We start from the raw sequence: 18,797 nt of genomic DNA on the forward strand, positions 1-18,797 counted from the left end.
TAAAGTACAAGTGACATCTTCCATAAAGATGGGTTCTACAGATAAGTAGGGAAGCAGGCTCAATCTAAACAATGCCCATAAGGGGCTGGGGCAGGCAGTGGGCTGTAACAGGCTCAAGATAAGTGCCCAGGAGTCAGGTGTGGCCTGGCCATGCACAGCATGGGGGTTACTAACCACTGCCAGGCCCAAGTATTTTGGGTTTATATGTCTCTCCCTTTGTAGGGACATGTTTAACACTGCTGGTTTCCCTGGTGCTTTCCTGTGTGCACAAGAACCTACATCCCTCCTTTGGGTGGAGATGAGTGTGTGCTTGTGAGTGTAGTGCACCGAAGCCAGAAGAGGCTGGATCCCATGAAGCGGAGTTCCTGGTAACTGTAAGCACCTGACAAAAAGCAATTTAAAGACACATTTATTTTGGTTCACATCTGGAAGGCATGTAGCCCCAGCACAGCAGGCAAGCATGGAAGCAGCAGCCTGAGGCCGTCCGTGGTCACACTGTATCCCGTTAGGAAGCAGAGTGGCCAGGAAGGAAATGCTGGCAGGCTCTAAAAGCCCAAGGCCCACTGAAGGGATCTACTTCCTCCTAAAGTCCCCACCCTTCTCCCATCGGCTGGGGACCAAGGGCTCAAAACCAGAGGGGAAAACCATAAAGGTATCCCCTAAAAAAATCAGTATGTGCAAGGCTTTCCATGGTCATGTGCTCAGTGGAATAGTAAAAGACTTGAGCTGCTAAAGACACACATTCTTGGCTGAGGTCAGAAATCAACACCCTCCACTTCCCATTTCAGCTTCCACTGTAACCAAGTTTGTTTTCGTAATGGCAATATTTAGTGTTTTGTCCCTGAGCAGTGCTGAATTCTATACAGTATTGCTAAGAACAGGCAGCTTTTTTGTTTGTTTGTTTGTTATTTTGGCTTTTTGGATTTGTTTTTTTTTTCCCCCCAGACAGGGTTTCTCTGTATAGCCCTGGCTGTCCTGAAGCTCACTCTGTAGACCAGGTTGGCCTTGAACTCAGAAATCCTCCTGCCTTTGCCTCCCAGAGAGCTGGGATTACAGGCGTGCACCACCACCGCCCGGCACACAGGCAGTTTGAAGTGCCAAACACAAACACACACACACACACACACACACACACACACAAATTTAGTGTCCCAGAAGTTTTGTTCAGGCCCGAGTTACAGCCTGCTGGCTATGAGTCTAATGTTAATAAATACTGAATCAATATTGAGAATGAATAAGGCTCAAAAATAGCCCAAGTCTTCTCTAAAAGTAGAAATAAGCATTTTTCTAACGAACTGATGGATCTTGACCGCCAAAACTTTCCATCCGCCATCAACTGGACATATTTCCTATGGCCACGAGCACTTACCACCTTATGTCAAGTCTCTCAGGCCGTGCAAGACTTTCCTTTTCCTGCCTCCCTCATTGAGGCTGACTAGCCCAATACCTCTAACACATCCAGCATACGTCACCAGCTATGTGTCACTAATCTGTAAACCCACTGCCATCTGACTCACAGAAGGCCGAGTCTTAAATACTAAACGGTACTTTGTGTGTGTGGGCGTGTACACACATGCCTGGTTTAGAGGCCAGGGCAGTGTGGGGTGTCTTCCTAGGTCCACTCCACCTCATTCCCTGAGATGGAGTCTCCACTGCAACTGGAGCCCATGTGGCTGGTCTGGCTGTGGTCAGGACGCTCCTGGCACTCCAGGAGTACACTGCACGTGTGCCTGCTCACACTGCTTCTGGGAACTAGACTCAGGAGGCCACGCTGAGCATCCTTAGCCCTGAGCCAGCTCTCAGACCCCGGGCACAATGGCAGAGCCCTACCACTCTTCCACAATCACAAAATGAAACCGACAAAACTGGGCTGAGGACTTTAATTTGCAGTAGTTCCCAAATCTCACAGGTAGACTCCAGTAGCTCACAGCTTCCCAGGCTAGGACACAAGGCCGTGTATTTCAGCCAACACTCCCCACAAGTCACAGACTCCTAGCAGCAATGGTCGGTATTAAATAGAACACTAGCACGCACTCAGCAATTCTCAAACAGAGAGTCATCAAAATGAGGTATGTCTAGTGTGTCATTTGTTAAAGAATTCAATGCTGAAGCGGAAAAAAAGTCGTCAAACATATCAGTCTTCATGGGACTCCCCAAGTTCAAGGTTCGTATGCAGGCACTATCTATGACTGAGTGCGGATCGACTTCACACTGGCTCTTCTCAGGGCTACAATAATTATGGTCCTGTTTCAGACATGTGTTCTGGCAAACAGCACTGAATTCACTAGGTGCTGATGTTGGGGTGCTATCTCCTATTTCCAAGTACCTCAACTCAAGCTCCCCACTTTCTGAGGGCTCTGACAGGGCTGTGGGCGACAGCAACTCTGCTAGAATCTCCTCATGACTCTGGCTGTTACATGAGGTGCCATCAGGAGCAGAGGTGCCCCCAGATTTGTTGTCTGCAAGGTCTATTTGATACTGTAGCTCTTTTAACAGATCTTCTATGGACTCACAGTCATTTGGAGACCCACAATGGGACGCAGGCTCTGAGTGGTCACTTACAGGTGTTCCACGGCGCGGGGAAGCATTGAGGGCGGCTAGTTTCTTCTTTTTTGCCTTTAATTTTTTAAGAAGTTTGAGCCGAAGCTTATGAACCTGATCTTCAGCTGTATCTCTGCGGCTTGCTGGAGAGGGGGTGCTCTCATCACTGGGGGATCTGTGGCTGAGGGGAGCAGGGCGTGCGCATTCCTGTTCCTTTAACAGGGCTGGGGTGGCGTTCCCAGCATGCCCAGCATGCGGCAGAGCAGCAGTGCTAGCAGCCGGTGGTGAGCAGCTCCCTGGAGACGGCTCCTCCACATGCTTAGCTTTCCTGGACACCCTTTTAGACCTGCGGTGTATACTTTTTGTTTTAAAGCCATCAAAGTTATTGGCTCCTTTAACGGAGGGCTGCAGGTCAGTTACTGTTCTACTCTGAGCCAAAACACAGGGTGGCATAAAAGCACCGCCCCTACTCAACAGCCCCTTCACCCAACTTCCCACGAAGGCTTTCTTCTGATCATCTTTCTGAGGCTGATTCTGTGCTGACCTTGCTGCTACTGTTTTAGAAGATGCTGCGGTTTCTCTTTTTCTCAAATTAGATGCCTGAGATTTACCAGGTTGTTCAGGGTTTAAGGTCTCAGTTTTCAGTGGCAGCAGTGGCGGCAACTGTATGTGAGAGTCCTTCTCAGTTGCCGTGGACTTCAATTCCTGAACAAGAACAGGAACAGGGGCATCAGTCACTGGTTTAGGAACCACAGTGTCCCTGGCCTGAGACAGTTCTGCCTGCAGCTCTGTGCTCACAGCTTGGAATGGGAAGCTTGAATCCACACACAGGTCAACTAGCTTTCCTTCACACAGGTTAGACAGTAAGAAAGACCCTGGGGAGGCCTGCGGCTGAAAAGCAAGTCCTGCACTTCCTGCCATGGGGTTGTCTTCTGACAGGCAAGCTCTGGAGTCAATCTGAGAAATAGAGGCAGTTTCCTGGATGGTCTCTTCAGGTGCTGAGGGTAAAATGCCGTTGACCAAGCCTTTTGTCCCTGAAAGTACACTATCGCCATAAGCTACAGCTTGGGTCTCTGGAAGAGTCTCAGGAGCGCCTGCCATAGGTGTGGGATGGGTGCCTGAGGGTTCTGAGGCAGCGGTCCCAGCCAGAGAACACAGCGCTGGACAAGCCTGCTGCTCCTCACCTGACACAAGCTGCATACTTGGCTTCACACATGGAAGGCAGGCAGTTTTTTCAACCGGCACCTGGGATTTTCTTTGCCAAATAACAATATGTATCTCTGATGCCGGCACTTCACAGGTCGTGTGCCGTTTAGCACACGGACCCTTTAGGTCATCACACTCCAGCCAAGTCCCTGGGAAACAAGAACAGAGCTACAGGTTAGACCTTCCTGACTCCACTCTTCCTTCCCAGCGCCTGTCACTCAGCACCACAAAGAGAGCACCGGCAAGTCTGTTCTGTCGCATGCTAAGATTTCCAGGCTCTTAGATACAGGCAGATCTGCTGGCTTGGTTACGGTCTTTATTAAACACACATCGAATCATGACAGAACCTGTTCTAACTTCAATTCAGAAGAGGAGGATCCCATGTGTGAAGGCTACAGGTCAGATACCAAGGTGCGGTGGGTGGGAGTGGCCTCAGGGCTGTCACCCGGCAGTTGGGCAGCTGCAGAGCTTCAAGGAGCTGTCAGGTGTGTAGCCTAAGGCCATAGGAAGTGAACTACAGCAGAGGAGGAGGAGGAGGGAGGAGGTAGATTAAACTATTCCTTAAAAGAAAAGGGGACACCTTAGAACGATAGCTTTAAGAAAAAAGGAAATAACGAATTCAGGAAGGGGGTGAAAAAATTGGAATTGTATTGCTGGTGGAAATATAAAATGGCTCAGAAATAATCTAGGCATCCGAGAGCGGATGACCGCACTCTGAGCATACACTCCGAGAAGCATCGACAGCAGCTATAAGAGTCTGCCCATCAGAGTCCCAACAGATCAATGGGGGTCATTACTCAGCGCCAGAAAGGAAGGAAGCTTGTCACACTGTAGCATGGATAAACCTGAAACTGTGCTAAATGAAATAAGCCAGACACAAAAAGGCAAAGCCCTAGTTCTATCTGCATGAGGAGCCAAGAGACACAAGGTGGGACAGTGGCCCCACAGCCAGGGAGGGCGCCTTTGTCTACTGAGCAGCTTGTTTTGAGTGATAAGAGAGCTCTGGATACAGATGCCGGAGATGGATTTATAGGACTGTAAATGTAGTGAGTGGCAGTAAACTATAAGCTTAAAGGGTTGAAATGGAGAAATCATACTATGCCCATTTTGTTACAATAAAAAAAAAAATTAAGCAAACAAAAACCATGCTGGAAAGAAAATGGCCTGGTGCTGAAAGACAGCGAGGATTAGAGGAAGGTGGAGTCTTCTATTCACTTACATTGTATTTATGCCACATGAGAATTTGAGAAAAGCTAGCAACTACAAGTCTGGATAAATAATAGCTTCTCAATAATTAACATGGGGCCGGGAGGTGGTGGCGCACGCCTTTAATCCCAGCACTTGGGAGGCAGAGACAGGTGGATTTCTGAGTTCAAGGCCAGCCTGGTCTACAGTGAGTTCCAGGACAGCCAGGGCTACACAGAGAAACCCTGTCTCGGAGAACCAAAAAACAAAACAAAAAACAAACAAACAAACAAACAAACAAACAAAAACCATGGGAATTGTGGCAAAGCAGACAGACAGCTCTATCTATGGAGTCAGACGCTGAACTGAGGCAGTATGGCGCCAAGTATTATCATGCCACTGCACAAACATTTTCTGTCCCCATTTTAGACATCATGGTTGCAACAGGCAATAGAGACATCACACCCCATTGCACTCTCTCACAGTATTACAGTATTCGTAGAGATACCTTCAAAACAGCACCCATATTATAGCTGTCCCCCGAGAGGCTCTGCCAGAGCCTAACCAATATACATGTGGATGCTCGCAGCCATACATTGAACTAAGCGTGGGGACCCCAATGGAGGAGTTAGGGGAAGGAACTGAAGGGGATTGCAACCCCATAGGAAGAACAACAGTATCAACCACATCCCCCAGTACCCCCAAACTCCCAGGGACTAAACCACCAACCACAGAGCACACATGGGGGACCCATGGCTCCAGCTGCATATGCAGCAGAGGATGGCCTTATCTGGCATCAGTGGGAGGAGAGGCCCTTGATCCTGTGGAGGCTTGATGACCCAACATAGGGGAATGCTAAGGCGCTGAGGTGGGAGTGGCTGGGCAGGTGGGGAGAGCCCACACAGAGGCAGAGGGTGGGGAGAGGGGTGAGGGGGTTTGTGGAAAGGAAACTGGGAAGGGGAATGACAATTGAAATGGAAATAAAATAACCAATAAAAATATGAAAAAAAACCCCAACACTTTCCCTTCAAACTGAGAGGTCCCATTAGACACAGTTCTGAGAATCAGGGAGGCTGGGAATGGAGAAGGTCCTTTGTGCAGCTGGGCTTCAGACCACTTTAGATGCTATGTACCTACCAGTCAATGTCTAAGGTATCACATTAGTGACTACGGACAAATAGAGGTCTAAGGGCCAACAAAAAATTAAAACAAGATCAAAACACTACTAGCGAAGTGGACCATGACCAGCAAGGGGCAAAAAGAAAGGTGAGTGTGGGGGTCCTGGGTAGGGATAAAAACAGTCAAAGCACATTGTATACAGGCAAAAATGTCACAAAAAAACTCCAGTTCTGCATAATTAATGTAGTGCAGGCACACATGCAAGCAAGTACAAAGAGACACACATTTATTGGAATAGCCAAAGTCTCTACCACCACCAAATGTTAGCAATAATGGGGACAATAGCAATGTCACAAAACTAAAATTCTGCCATTTGATCTAGCAACCAAACTCCTTGGTATTTATAACAAATGGGCTGCAAAGTTTATATGTAAATCAGAGCACTGTTCCGCATATCGGCCTAAACAGAGAAACAATCAAGCTCATTTGTGTGTGTGTGTGTGTGTGTGTGTGTGTGTGTGTGTAGGAGAGTACAGACCAGAAGACAGCCTTAGGTTGCATTCCTTAGCACTGTCCACCTTCATTTTGAAGAAAGGGTCTCTCATTTGCCACGTATGACAGGCTGCTGTATGGCCAGCAAGCCGCAGGGATCTCTGGGATTACAACTGTGCACCATGCTCAACTTTCTGTATGTAGGCTCTGGGAATAAATTAGGTACTCCTGTGTCACTGCAAACAATTGGTCATTTGCCCAGCCCAAGACATCTTCTCCTTAGGTGGTGAATGTATAGAAATGCCAGCATTCAGAGACAACGGAATGCCACGGGAAAGTAGGTTCCCATTCCCACGCTAACAAGCTGGACTATAGCAGGACTTAAGCTGAAGGCGATGGAGCTGGGAAGGACGGGGTGGAGGGCAGTAGTGTTTGCAGCAGTAAAATCCTCTGTATGGTGCTACAATGGTGGATAAATGTTGGCTCCTTCACATACTTATCAATGGATACAGATGGTACAGCTCAGGTGAATCACGGCCTGTGGGCCACAGTGTACTATTGTAGGCTTGCTGAATTAAATTCTCCAGTTTTGCATAGAAGGTATACTAAGGAAGAAAAACAGCCAACATGAACAAATTCAGAGGATGATCTCCAGACACCAAGGGTACAAGAGCTCTGTTGATGGGTAAGTTAAGCCAGGTTGGGAAGCATAGTGAAAAACTGTCTAAAAAAGCGAATGATGTTGATGTTAAGAAATAAACAAACAAAGGAGTAAATACATGAACCATGCAGACACACAGCACTGAGGCAGGAAGGAAACCTGAGACCCCACATGATTAAGAGGAGCAGGAGTGAGCAGAGGAAATAAAGGCAAAAGTAAGAACACAGAAGAAAGGGAAAGACTCCAGATGACATCTGTCTTTAAACCAAAGCAAATCCATAGGCTCTACTTCTCATGCTCGGTCTCATAAAAGAAAAACATTTACACTTACCATCAGCATCTAAAATCCATGTTATAAAATGGTTATTTGCTTGGTACTGTATCACTGATGTGACTTGATAAAGACTACCTTCAAAGTGAAACTCATAGTGTTGCAGATCCCTCCTTGGTAAGCCTTCCACGAAGTGCAGCATGAGTATGGGCGACGCTCTGTGGAAAGGAGGCAGAAGTTAAACCAATTTCATGCCATGGACCCTGTTCAGGGATACGGCACCTCCAGCTGTGTGCCGTAATTAGAAAGGGAAAAGTGGCTCAAAGAGCATGCGACACTGAAGCTTTTGAAAGGGACAGCCAGCAGCTGGGAGCCACTGTGCAACTGGACTGTCGAAGACCCTTCATCAAAACTTGCTCTGTCAAAGAACTATGGGGCAGAGCTCTGAAGAGAGAAGCCCAGCCTTGAGGGTCCCCTCTGGTGCCAGGTGTCCACATCAATCACTTCTGTTAAGTGGGAAAAGTAGGAACAAACCTTATGCCTAAGCTATTCAGACACGAATCTCATCTCAAGAGATTAGGGACCCATTAAATCCAAATTTGCACTTAAGAAAAACTTAGTAAAATGCACTAGTGGGGTTATTATAAACTGAAATACTCATAATTTCAAAAATACATTTCATTATTAAAGTAACATGTCAAACTAGAAACAAACCTACAGAGAGGCCTCAAATAACTAAGCTCTTGGGGGTTTAAGAAATGGTGGTTATCCCCTCTCCTAATATTTAAACAGATGTCAAAACTCACTTAGCTTATCAAAATTGAAACTAAATTTCAATTATCAGTTAAAAATGAACTTGAATCAATGTCCAGACAGTAAGATTATTCATACTGACAGAAAGTGATCTGTAAATTACATCCTGTCAATTTCTTATTAAATAGTAATTAAGTCCTAAAAGTTCTGTAAACTGTTTACATTACCACATTCTTTGTTCTGGTTTTAGAATCTAATTTAATTTACCAATTCCAAGATGTTACTGTTCATAAAATGTGCCAGTAAAGTATACATACTTCCAACTGTTAGTATATGGCATATCTGTCTTTCAGTGATGCACAGTAAAACATAGGTTCTCACAGCTGGACAGGTAGGACTTAGGCTGTGGCCTTTCCATTACTAATAAGATATCTGGATACTAAAGTCCTATAGTATTTAGCTTTCTGGGCCTGACACATAACATTTACTTACCTAAAATCTCATGAGTCTGTAATAGAAATCTCAAGTTTCTTACCTTCACGTTAGAGCACAAGAAAAGTTTACAAACTACATATGAGTGATAATAAATTACACAATACATGTAAGAGCACCCGTCAGTCCGCACTCTATATATTCTAAGGCTTCTAAAGCGGTCCCTGCTGGTAAATGAGTCAAAGTGAAGAGCCAAGATGACCCCCACCTGCAGTCTGGGCTGCAGTGACGCTCACAGTCCAGCTGAATGCAAACAGATGCCCCAGAAGCTGTTCTGAAATCATGACAGGACAGAAATGTCATTACCCATAAAGAGGGGGAAAGGAGAATGACCAGACTCCACAAATTCTACAGTAGCTGCTTATGCAAGCCCCTGTGCAGAGGCTGACCCATACAGATCAGCTCTCCAGGGCCTAATAGAAAGGGACATGCTGGACAATGTTGAAGGTCATTGCAAGGTCTTGTTCGGTCCATTTCATCCAAGCAGGTGAACGCTCAGAACGTCCTCCTATCCTCAGGCCTCGCAGGGGCCTAACAGGCTGCAGCGCTGGCCTTCTTCCCCCCCCATAGTTAGGGAAGTTCTAAAGGACACACTCCAACTCCCTGTGCTTCACACCTGCAGTGTCATGATGGCCTCTTCTGCTGGCATACTTCAACAGGCAGAGTTTGTTTTTAAAAACGCGCAAGTTACAAACAGTGGCATACAAAATGTGTATCCTCCACTCCTTGCTGCTCCTGGGTTGTGGGACTCTAGTATCTCTTACAAGGCTCGGTGTTTTTCTTCCTCAAACCTCAGTGTGTCCAATTTTCAGCCTCTCAGGACCTGAGCTCTGTTTTGTGTCCAGGCTTCTTCCTAAGCCTGACTCCAAGGCTGGAGTGTCAGCCAGAGAGAATGCTCAGACTTGAGGAGAGCTGGTTCAGGCTTTGCCTCAACCATGGGATACAGAATGAACTAGTGGACCTGCAACCAGAGTCAACAAAAGATACGGAGCTAAAACTCATCAGCTCCGGGCTAACTCCCATCTGGCTGCTTTTCTCTTGGAAGGATGCGCCTCAGGAAAAGCCCTGAGAATATTCCCACAGCCACCTAAAGAAGCAGAACTAGCGATCCCTACACACCAGGGGCAGCCACACCTTACATTAAGAGCTGGATCACCAACTTGATTTGCATCAAAACTTCTCTAATAACTCAAATCTTAAGACAATGTAAATTTAACAATTACAGATTTATACTACAGTAATAATCAGTTTCAGGGAAAAAGAAGGTCAGTAAACATTTGTAAGTCATAGTCTTCATGTGCCATTTCCAATCTTACTGATAATAAGAAATTAAAAGCCTGCAAGCCCAATGATTAGAACAGTATCACGAGCAATGATAAAGAAGCGCATCTTCGGAAAGCCCAACTGTGCCTTTCTGGAACTCACTTTGTAGACCAAACTAGTCTTGATTCACAAGTTCTGCCCACCTCTGCTTCCTAAGTACTGGAGATAAAGGTATGCTCCACCACATCCAACTGATACATTTTCTCTAACATTACCCCTAAAATCTATACTAAATTTGTTTCTAAGTTCTACTAAATACCAACAAGTTAAGTTGTATTAATTTCAGAGTAAAAATTTAAGAGTCTTATACAAATATCTTGTCACTTAAATTTTAAGTATAATTTTAACATAAATTTGATTTATTTTGATGAAACTAGAAAATGTCCAAATTATAAAATTAGCTTATTAAAATATCAAGTTCACTGAAATTTAAAACACCATTGGTTTGTTTGTTTGTTTGTTTATTTATTTATTTTGGTTTTTCAAGACAGGGTTTCTCTGTGTAGCCCTGGCTGTTCTGGAACTCACTCTGTAGACCAGGCTGGCCTTGAACTCAGAAATCCGTCTGCCTCTGCCTCCCGAGTGCTGGGATTACAGGCGTGCACCACCTTACAGGCGTGCACCACCTCGCCTGGCTTTTAAAACACCTTTTAAATTAAAAAGGAAGGAAGGAAGGAAGGAAGGAAGGAAGGAAGGAAGGAAGGAAGGAAGGAAGGAAGGAAGGAAGGAAAAACCAGTTGTATCTAATGCAAACTCTTGCTGATCAGACCATGAATCTTTTATGTAAGCAAAAGCAACAACTTTATATAATTAAAAAGTTTATGTTGCAATGCTGTCAATTAGCAGATCAAACAACATATAAAATCTAGCAGCTCTTCAACCCCTCAACCTTGGGAGAAAGCAGACAGAGTTGTCAGCTGTGTTTATAAACACCAAGAGGCTCTCGGGCAATCGCACAGTTGTGTGCAGGCCGGTAGGCAGCCTTGCAGCTGATGTCTCCTGTCCTGGTATTGAGGAAGGGACGCTGACACTCAGATTTCAATCCCTGGCCCAGGTGGCCAAGCACGCTAGACTTGTGGGTAAGGCAGCGCCTCGAGTCAGGAAGCAAGGAAGTACAAAACAAGCTAACAGCTGACAAGGACGAGGATAGGGACAAACCTGAAAGCAGTAGACTACAGAAGACAGACGGGAGAAGGCTTTACCCAGCATGGCAGAACAGAGGAAATGGTGAGCTGAGTACCACCCAGCAGGCAGACATACTGTGTGGAGAGCTCATCTGTCCACAGCCTCCAAGATTCAGTATTTACACGCAATAGATGCTGTGTGTGGGAGCGTGGGATGAGGCCAGCGCCAGGTGATGAGATTGTGACTGGATAGCACGCCTAGGTAGCAGGCCCGGAGAAGAGCTACAGAAAGGGAACCGGAGGGAAAGGCGGAGGCCAGCAGCAAAGAGTATCTAGGTCACAGAGGCCAGTGTGGGTGGACCCACAGACCTGAGGCATTTGCACATGAGGAGTATTAAGCATTTAAACCATTCAGCGAGCATACAAAGCAAATGGAAAGCAAAACCTCCTCCTACTATGCACACTATCTGACCAGAGGGAAATGACCAACACTGAGTTCTCGTTTACACTCACAGCGCAAGGACATGAAAGCACCTGAGCAGGGAGCAGACGGGGCCAGCTACATCCTCAGCGACACCAGTCCTACAGCATAGCCACAGACAGCTGAACCAGTGCTTGCCAAGGAAACAGAGGGGTGGCAACTCTGAGCCTACCCTAAGTCAGCAGCAGGGAGCTTGTAAGACAATGAACTATCATATCAGCGAGCTGCTATCCCGGAAAAGAGAGATGCTAAGACACACAGGTGGGGCTGGAGAGCTGGCTCAGCAGTTAAGAGCACTGACTGCTCTTGCTAAAGACCCGGGTTTGGTTCCCAGTCCCTACATGGCGACTCGCACCTGTCTGTAACTCCAGTTCCAGGCTTCCCACAGCCTCATACAGACACACATGCAGGTAAAACACATATGCACATAAAATAAAAATACACCCAATGGGATGAAAGAAACAAGAGACAGACCAAGCACCCTACTGCAGCCCTACTGTGGCACTGTTAGCCCACCCTCAGAGTTCTTACAGTGCTAAGCAATTGGTGGTCCTAAGTAAGTGTTCATGCAAACGTCTGAAAGGGAAGTTGTGCTCACTATTTCCTTTTCCCAGACATGAGAAACTGTACATGCATCGTCACTGTCTCCTAAAAATGTCTAAGTAAATTTACACTCACCTTTCCAACACCATTTTTCTTATCTGTGATTTACTGTTGCAACTGTTACATGGACCGAAATGGGCAGCATTGAGTGGATGCCACTCAGGAACAACATTTGTAAAGGTGACCAAACTCTTCACACACCTAAAAAACAGGCACAATTTGAATCCATCAGCTAAATTCACTTGAGTTAATTTAGCACATCCAACTGTGTACTCACGCTTGTCTCCCAGCCTCAGTGATGTGCTCCGCAGCCACGGTGGAGAGACTAGAGACTCTCCACACCAACTGAGAAGCACGAAAGGGTCACCAGCAGAGCGTCCCACCATGAATGCTCCAGAGAATGACTGCTGAGGCCCTGCTGTGCACACTGGCTAGTCAGGGCCTCTCCTGGTCTCTTCTTAGCACCCTGTAGAATCAGGCCCCAGGCCTACCCAGCGAGGAGCTGGCAGAGGCCCTGGCGGACCACTGCTATTCTTAGGCTGCCTGACTTAAAGCTCACAGTTGTGATGCAAAGTGGCTAAGCATCGCTGACAAAAAGAGTTCTATTTTCAAATAGACACAAACTTAAACTTTTCATCTGCTAGGAAAAAAATCATTTGGAAAACACTTCTGCTTTTTCACAGACTGTTCAAGTAAGGAATTCACCTTAGTCTGAACACCTGATAACAACAGTTAAAGATGACCTCCAATTCAATATACTAAATCTTAGTATCAAGTCTAACAAAAATATTTTAATTAAAGCAAGGATCATACTACAGTTTCCTACCAACCAACTCTCAGTGTCAAGCGCTCTGGCCTTTGTACAACAATGCGTGGCAGACAAACTGGGTCTGAATCAGAACCACCAGCCTCCATAGGCCAGGTTTTTAATCCTCTCCAATAAATAAATGAATGAATGAATGAATGAATGAATGAATGAATGAATGAAAGAAAGAAAGAAAGAAAGAAAGAAAGAAAGAAAGAAAGAAAGAAAGAAAGAAAAAAAAAAAAACTACTGAACCTAATAAAAGTCCTTATACTGGCACAAAACCCAGAGATGTTAAAATGAACAGATTAGTTGAATAGCTTCTGTCAGAGGACAAAGAAGCCAGCAGTTGTGACCCAATGTACATCTTAGCTTTGACTCTGAAATTGCTTTGATTTTCAGAATGAAAGATTAAACAAAGTTTAAAGAAGTTTCAGGTTTTAAAGAAATAAAGGCAAGATGGAAATACAAGTGAGTGCTAGCTTCCCCTGGAGCGCTCGCTTTCTGAGCTCTGTGCGGACACGGCCCCGGCTCACTGACACTCCACTGTGCGGCCACTGCTCCAGCTCACTTATCTTCTTATGCAAAAACTTGGAGTTGCCAAAAGATCAGAGTGCTGAGTCACTGGCCTTGCCAGTGAGTTCCTAACTACTTTCCTAAGCAGCTAGTCATCTGAAGTGCCACAACAGAAATCACTCCCAGTGGCTAGGTGACTCCTGACACACATACACACTCAACGAAAAGCTGTCAAACCACTAGCCTGTGAATTCTAGAAAAGCTGTAATTAAGCTGATTCTAATCCTCAGCCCTGTTTATATTATTAAAAACACAGGTAGTGATTAGGGAGTTTAGCACAGGGAGCCACGGAGGCAAGAAACAACGCTAGAGGTCTCCTGACTTTCCTACTAACTAGTTACTATGGGCAGAAAACCTGCCCCCTTGTACAAATCAATGGAAATGTGGAAGTGGACTCCTCACTGGCGCATACACGTACTTCAAGTCCTAGTGTGAATCCACCCGTTCCCTAGCAGTTTAGAGCAGCCGTTTCCTTGCGCTCTCTAGCACTCTCCAGACTCTGCTCTCTGACTGCTGCCTACTGTCCCGATCCCTCGGAGACTGGCTCCACTCCGTACAGCTCCTCCTCATTTTACCTCCTAACCGTGAGGCTTGCTGGTAGGTGAGCTGCAGTGGGAAGACTGATTCCTGCTGTAACTCTGAGCAATGACCGGCAAGGCAGAGAAGTACCCACCCTCTCTGCCGGCTCTCCTGAACCAGAAAGCACTGGTAACACTGTAAACGCCACCACACACTAAGAGAACTCCATGATGGAGGCCTAGAGCAAACAAAAAGCCTTGTCTCTAGCAGCACAAACCAAACACTGCCACGACCTTCAGAGCAGATGCCCAGTCACAAGCCTTCCTTCCAGAGTGAAGGGCGCTAGGCTCATCTGTCCCTAACTTCCACCCCCTTTTAGCCATTCTTCAAGCCATGGATTTTTTTTTTTTAAAGCCAATTTAAAGCTACAAGTTGACTCTAGCCTCTTGTCCTGCAAACTGTTCCTTTAACCTTACTGGTGAGAAAGTTTAAGATGCGGATGTCGCTGTGATCTATGTATGCCTCCATTTTCAGAACTCAGAAGGCTGAGGCAAGAAGGTGACAAATCTGAGGTCAACTCCAGCTACTCAGCTAGATCCTCTCTAGAAAAAAATGTGTGTTGGGGTCTAAGAAATGGTGATGTGATCCATGATGCTTCTACCTCTACCATTCCGGATCCTGAGGTAGAAAGCCTAAAGTCTTGATCAAGCTGAGCCAGGCAGTAAGGTCTGCCTGAGCTACACTGTCCCCAAGGGGGTGGAGGGTAAGCAAGGGTGGAAGAGCTGAGACACAGTATACTGTATGTGCAAAATCTGTTATTTAAAGTATACTGCTGAAAACTGTTATAGCACAAAGAACCCATTAGCAAACAAAACTGACCTGTTTTGGTACTGGTGTCCACAATTGGAACATTCAAAATTCCAAGAAAAAGAATAAGTAAAGAGGTTTTCAGCATGAGGTTCAAGTTTTAACAGTACAGGAAATACAAACACAGGACTTTCCATGTCACCTGCAAAAGAGAAATGAGAAAGGAACAATTAACAGTCAGACCTTGCAAGAACAAAAGGAAACCCATATGGTCAGCAGTATCCTTCTACACATTTCCTATGTGTGAGCACAGTCCAGCAGTCAGTCAGTCAGGCGGACCTGGAGGAAGGTTGATTACATGTACAAACCTGCTAGCACAAACTCAGTTACCATACCATTTGTTTTCTTTTTCTTTTAAACATTTTATTTATATCAGTACACTGCAGCTGTCTTCAGATACACACCAGAAGAGTGCATTGGATCCATTACAGATGGTTGTGACCCATCTTAACTGCTCTTAAGTGCTGAGTCATCTTTCCAGCCCTTGTCTCTTATTTCTGAAAACATAAGGCAAGAATGCCGTATGTTTGATCCACACTGTCCTCAAGACAAAGTCCTCAGAACTAAAACACTGTGAAATTACAACAAAAACCATTGAAATGGTTTGCTACAAATATTAATGAAAAGTTAGTGAAAACATTAGAGAATCACATAAGAATTGGTCATAAGCATTTAAACACTACTTCGATTTGGACCCATCAGCTCTACAGTGGAACAGGTTTGATATACAACAGTAAAGGATCAATTCTAAACCTCCCCAATCATCTCAACTGTTAGTCTAATGCTGCCACTTTAAAAATTAGAGATGGTAGACATTTTGATGTTCTTAAAACAAAGATGAAACCATGAATAGCACCTTTCAAGAAGGCAGCTCAATAGGAGAGCACATCCTTATAAGCACCCCATCTGGTTCCTTTCCTTCTCATCCTCAGGGGTGCTTACAAGGCCCAGGAGACAGTGTGTCCCACTTTCTCCCTAGACTTCATTCTCAGTGGGGGGTAGGGGTGGGGATGTTCCTCCTTATCCTGGAAATGTATATAGTTGCCCAAACATGGTCAGTAACTGTTGTGATGGCAGGACCAGAAAATAGATAGCAGGTTTCATTACTCAAGCTGCAAACACCCACAATTACAAAGGCTACTTTAATAGTTCTTTGTGCTATACTCCATCTGTATGTTTTGATTTGGGGAGGTGGGGAGACAGGGTCTCTCACTAAGTAGCCCTAACTGTCCTGGAACTCACTATGGAAACTAGGCTGGCCTTGAAATCGTAGAGATCCACCTGCCTTTGCTTCCCAAATTCTAGGATTAAAGATGTGCACCACCACATCCAGCCACTACTATTTTTATATACAAATGTAAGTCAGAACAACATCTTCCTTACAAAGAAAGATAGAAATCAGCCTCCAGAAATGACACCTGCACGAGTGTGGACTTTTGGTACACATCTGTAGTTAAGTCACCAGACTTTAAATTCCAACTTTGCTGTAACTAAATAGTAACTAAAAAGGCAAACAATTTATAATTCACAGTAATGGCATAAAATCTCCAGACCATAAATATATAATTTTTATTTTGAGGCAAAGTCTCACTGTATTGTCATGACTGTCCTGAACTCACACTGTAGACCAGGCTGGCCTTGAACTTGCAGAGATCCACCTACATCTGCCTCCCAAGTGCTGGGATTAGAGGCATGTGACACTACACATGGCTTTTAATACATATATTAAAATGTGGAGAACTACTGATGTCAACCTCTGTCCTCTAGGTTTATGTGCAGCACACTTTTACATCCAACTACTTCAAGGGCCCAGGCAAAAGATCCTTGAGTTCAAAGAAAAGCCTGGGCAATCAGTAGAGCCTCACCTAACAAAACCAAAACAAGGTATAGAATACCAGTTTTCCTTTTCCTAACACTCTAAACCTTGGGAGACCTGGACAGACTTCCGTTCTTGCCTCACTCTGCTCCAAGAAGCCAGATTCAGTGGAGAGAGCAAATCCACCCCTGTGCTCCTTTATAAGGGACAAAGAGACTCTGGATGGTAGAATGAAGATGTACCTAAAGAGGCACATGCACCCTCCCTTCCTGCTATCAGAAGATTGAAACCATGGTTTCCAGGGAATCAGAATCCCTCAGGAATCTTGTGCTAGAAAAGGGAAAGGCTGAAGCTCGGCACCCGACAGAAAGAAGCTGGTGTCCCAGTAGAGATTTCACATCATATGACAACTTGCTAGCCCGACCTGCAGGCAAACTCAAGCCCAAATAAGGATGGATCAGAGGGAGGTGGTCCTGCCCTCTAATAAAATCTAAAACTCATGACAGGACCCTGAGGGTGGACTTGGCCTTAGAGTCACTGCCACCACCTTACTTATTCCTCTTATTGAACAAACGCCTCTTCTTGGCTACTCATTTATTTCCTGTCTAAATTGCTTACCGAGCACCAGTGGCTGAGCCCAGCCTGTCAAGGCTCCCAGGACCAGGCGTGGGCCCTAATACTTCTGGTAACGTGCACATGATGTCCTAACATACCCCTGGCCAAAACTGAACCACAATTTAGCCTTGTGTTATGCAGTATATTTGGTTTCAAAGTTCAAAATGTTCACTTGGCTTCACTCCAGAAACAGCAGCCACACAGAATAGGTGGGGCTAACAGTGATGTAACCAGTGGTAGATTTCTAAGAAAACCACCCAGGTTTCCCACTCCCCCAAAGACCAGATCCCAGTCATTCAAACGCATCTCTATTAGGTACAGGCAAGCTGCACAACCACTTACCTAATGTGCATCTAAGCTTAGGTTGAAGTTTAGCAAAAATTTCATCTCTAACTTTATTCAAACAGGTATCTAATTCTGTAAATATTTCTGACGTCAATTTTTTACAATCTTCACCTTAAAGGAAAAAAAAAAGGAATATCATCATTTCTCATCAATACATCCTTCCATAAAAATACTGAGATGGGACTAAGAGCAAAAGTTTATCAGTACACTGCAGAGACAAAAAGCAAATCACATTTCTCATTCTGCCTCTCCTGTGATATGCCATACATTCTGTTGACGGCTATCACTGGCACCATTTGCCCTTACTATCTAGGATGAAATCTCAGTTTAAGAATAAAAACAACAGATGTAGTAATATATACACATTAGAATAATGAGTGGTTGACATTCCAGTTTGACTTTGGAAACAATCCGATGGCTTCATCACACTTTGCTTCAAGTGTTTTAACCAAAGAAAATACTTAAACATGAACTTTAGCCAAGACTTGTGTTATTTGTTCCTGGAAAGTATGGGGGAAAAAGAAGAAAGAAAGAAGGAAGAAAAACATACCAATTAGAGTAATGCAGCCCACACACAGGTAATAAGATTAGAAAAGCTGAGTATTCTGTAGACAGCTAATAAAAATTAAAAGTAAAAAATAGAATTCCAACATCAAAGTTTGTTCTTCTCAGATCAATGACCTGGCACCCTGTCTGCTCAAGGGTCTTAATATTATAAAGAAGACTGAGGCATGAAAAAACCCTCAGTCTCAAACTCAAATGGAAACAAGTGATCTAACAAAGTCATAAATATTCATACCCAAAGGTGGTTAAGGAATCTGAGGTATACTCTTTCATGTAATAAGAGCAGCATATATTTTTTTAATTCTTAAAGATTTATATGTATGTATGTATGTATGTATGTATGTGTATTCTTCACTGCATATATGTCCATCACATGTGTGCAGGTAACTGGAGACCAGTGAGGGAGGGTGTTAGAACCCTGGGAATGACAGGAGGAGGA

General features: G+C 44.9%; 1 protein-coding gene across 2 annotated transcripts in view; it reads right to left on the reverse strand.

Moving 5' to 3' along the window:
• Nucleotides 1-1,862: 1,862 nt before the first annotated feature.
• Uspl1 (ubiquitin specific peptidase like 1) overlaps nt 1,863-18,797 on the reverse strand; it is a 30,932-nt gene continuing 13,997 nt past the window's right edge. Inside the window, exons 5-10 of one of the 2 annotated variants that reach the window (XM_052169100.1) lie at nt 17,792-17,905; nt 15,031-15,160; nt 12,327-12,452; nt 7,536-7,693; nt 3,726-3,896; nt 3,134-3,246 (exon numbers count right to left, since the gene is read on the reverse strand). In XM_052169100.1, the coding sequence (XP_052025060.1) occupies nt 3,224-3,246; nt 3,726-3,896; nt 7,536-7,693; nt 12,327-12,452; nt 15,031-15,160; nt 17,792-17,905 (722 nt within the window). In that variant the 3' untranslated portion in view covers nt 3,134-3,223. Of the gene's footprint in view, nt 3,897-7,535; nt 7,694-12,326; nt 12,453-15,030; nt 15,161-17,791; nt 17,906-18,797 lie in introns of both variants that reach the window. The other variant, XM_052169099.1, reaches the window with a different exon arrangement.

This window comes from Apodemus sylvaticus, chromosome 22 (assembly GCF_947179515.1).
Source record: "Apodemus sylvaticus chromosome 22, mApoSyl1.1, whole genome shotgun sequence".
Taxonomy (NCBI): domain Eukaryota; kingdom Metazoa; phylum Chordata; class Mammalia; order Rodentia; family Muridae; genus Apodemus; species Apodemus sylvaticus.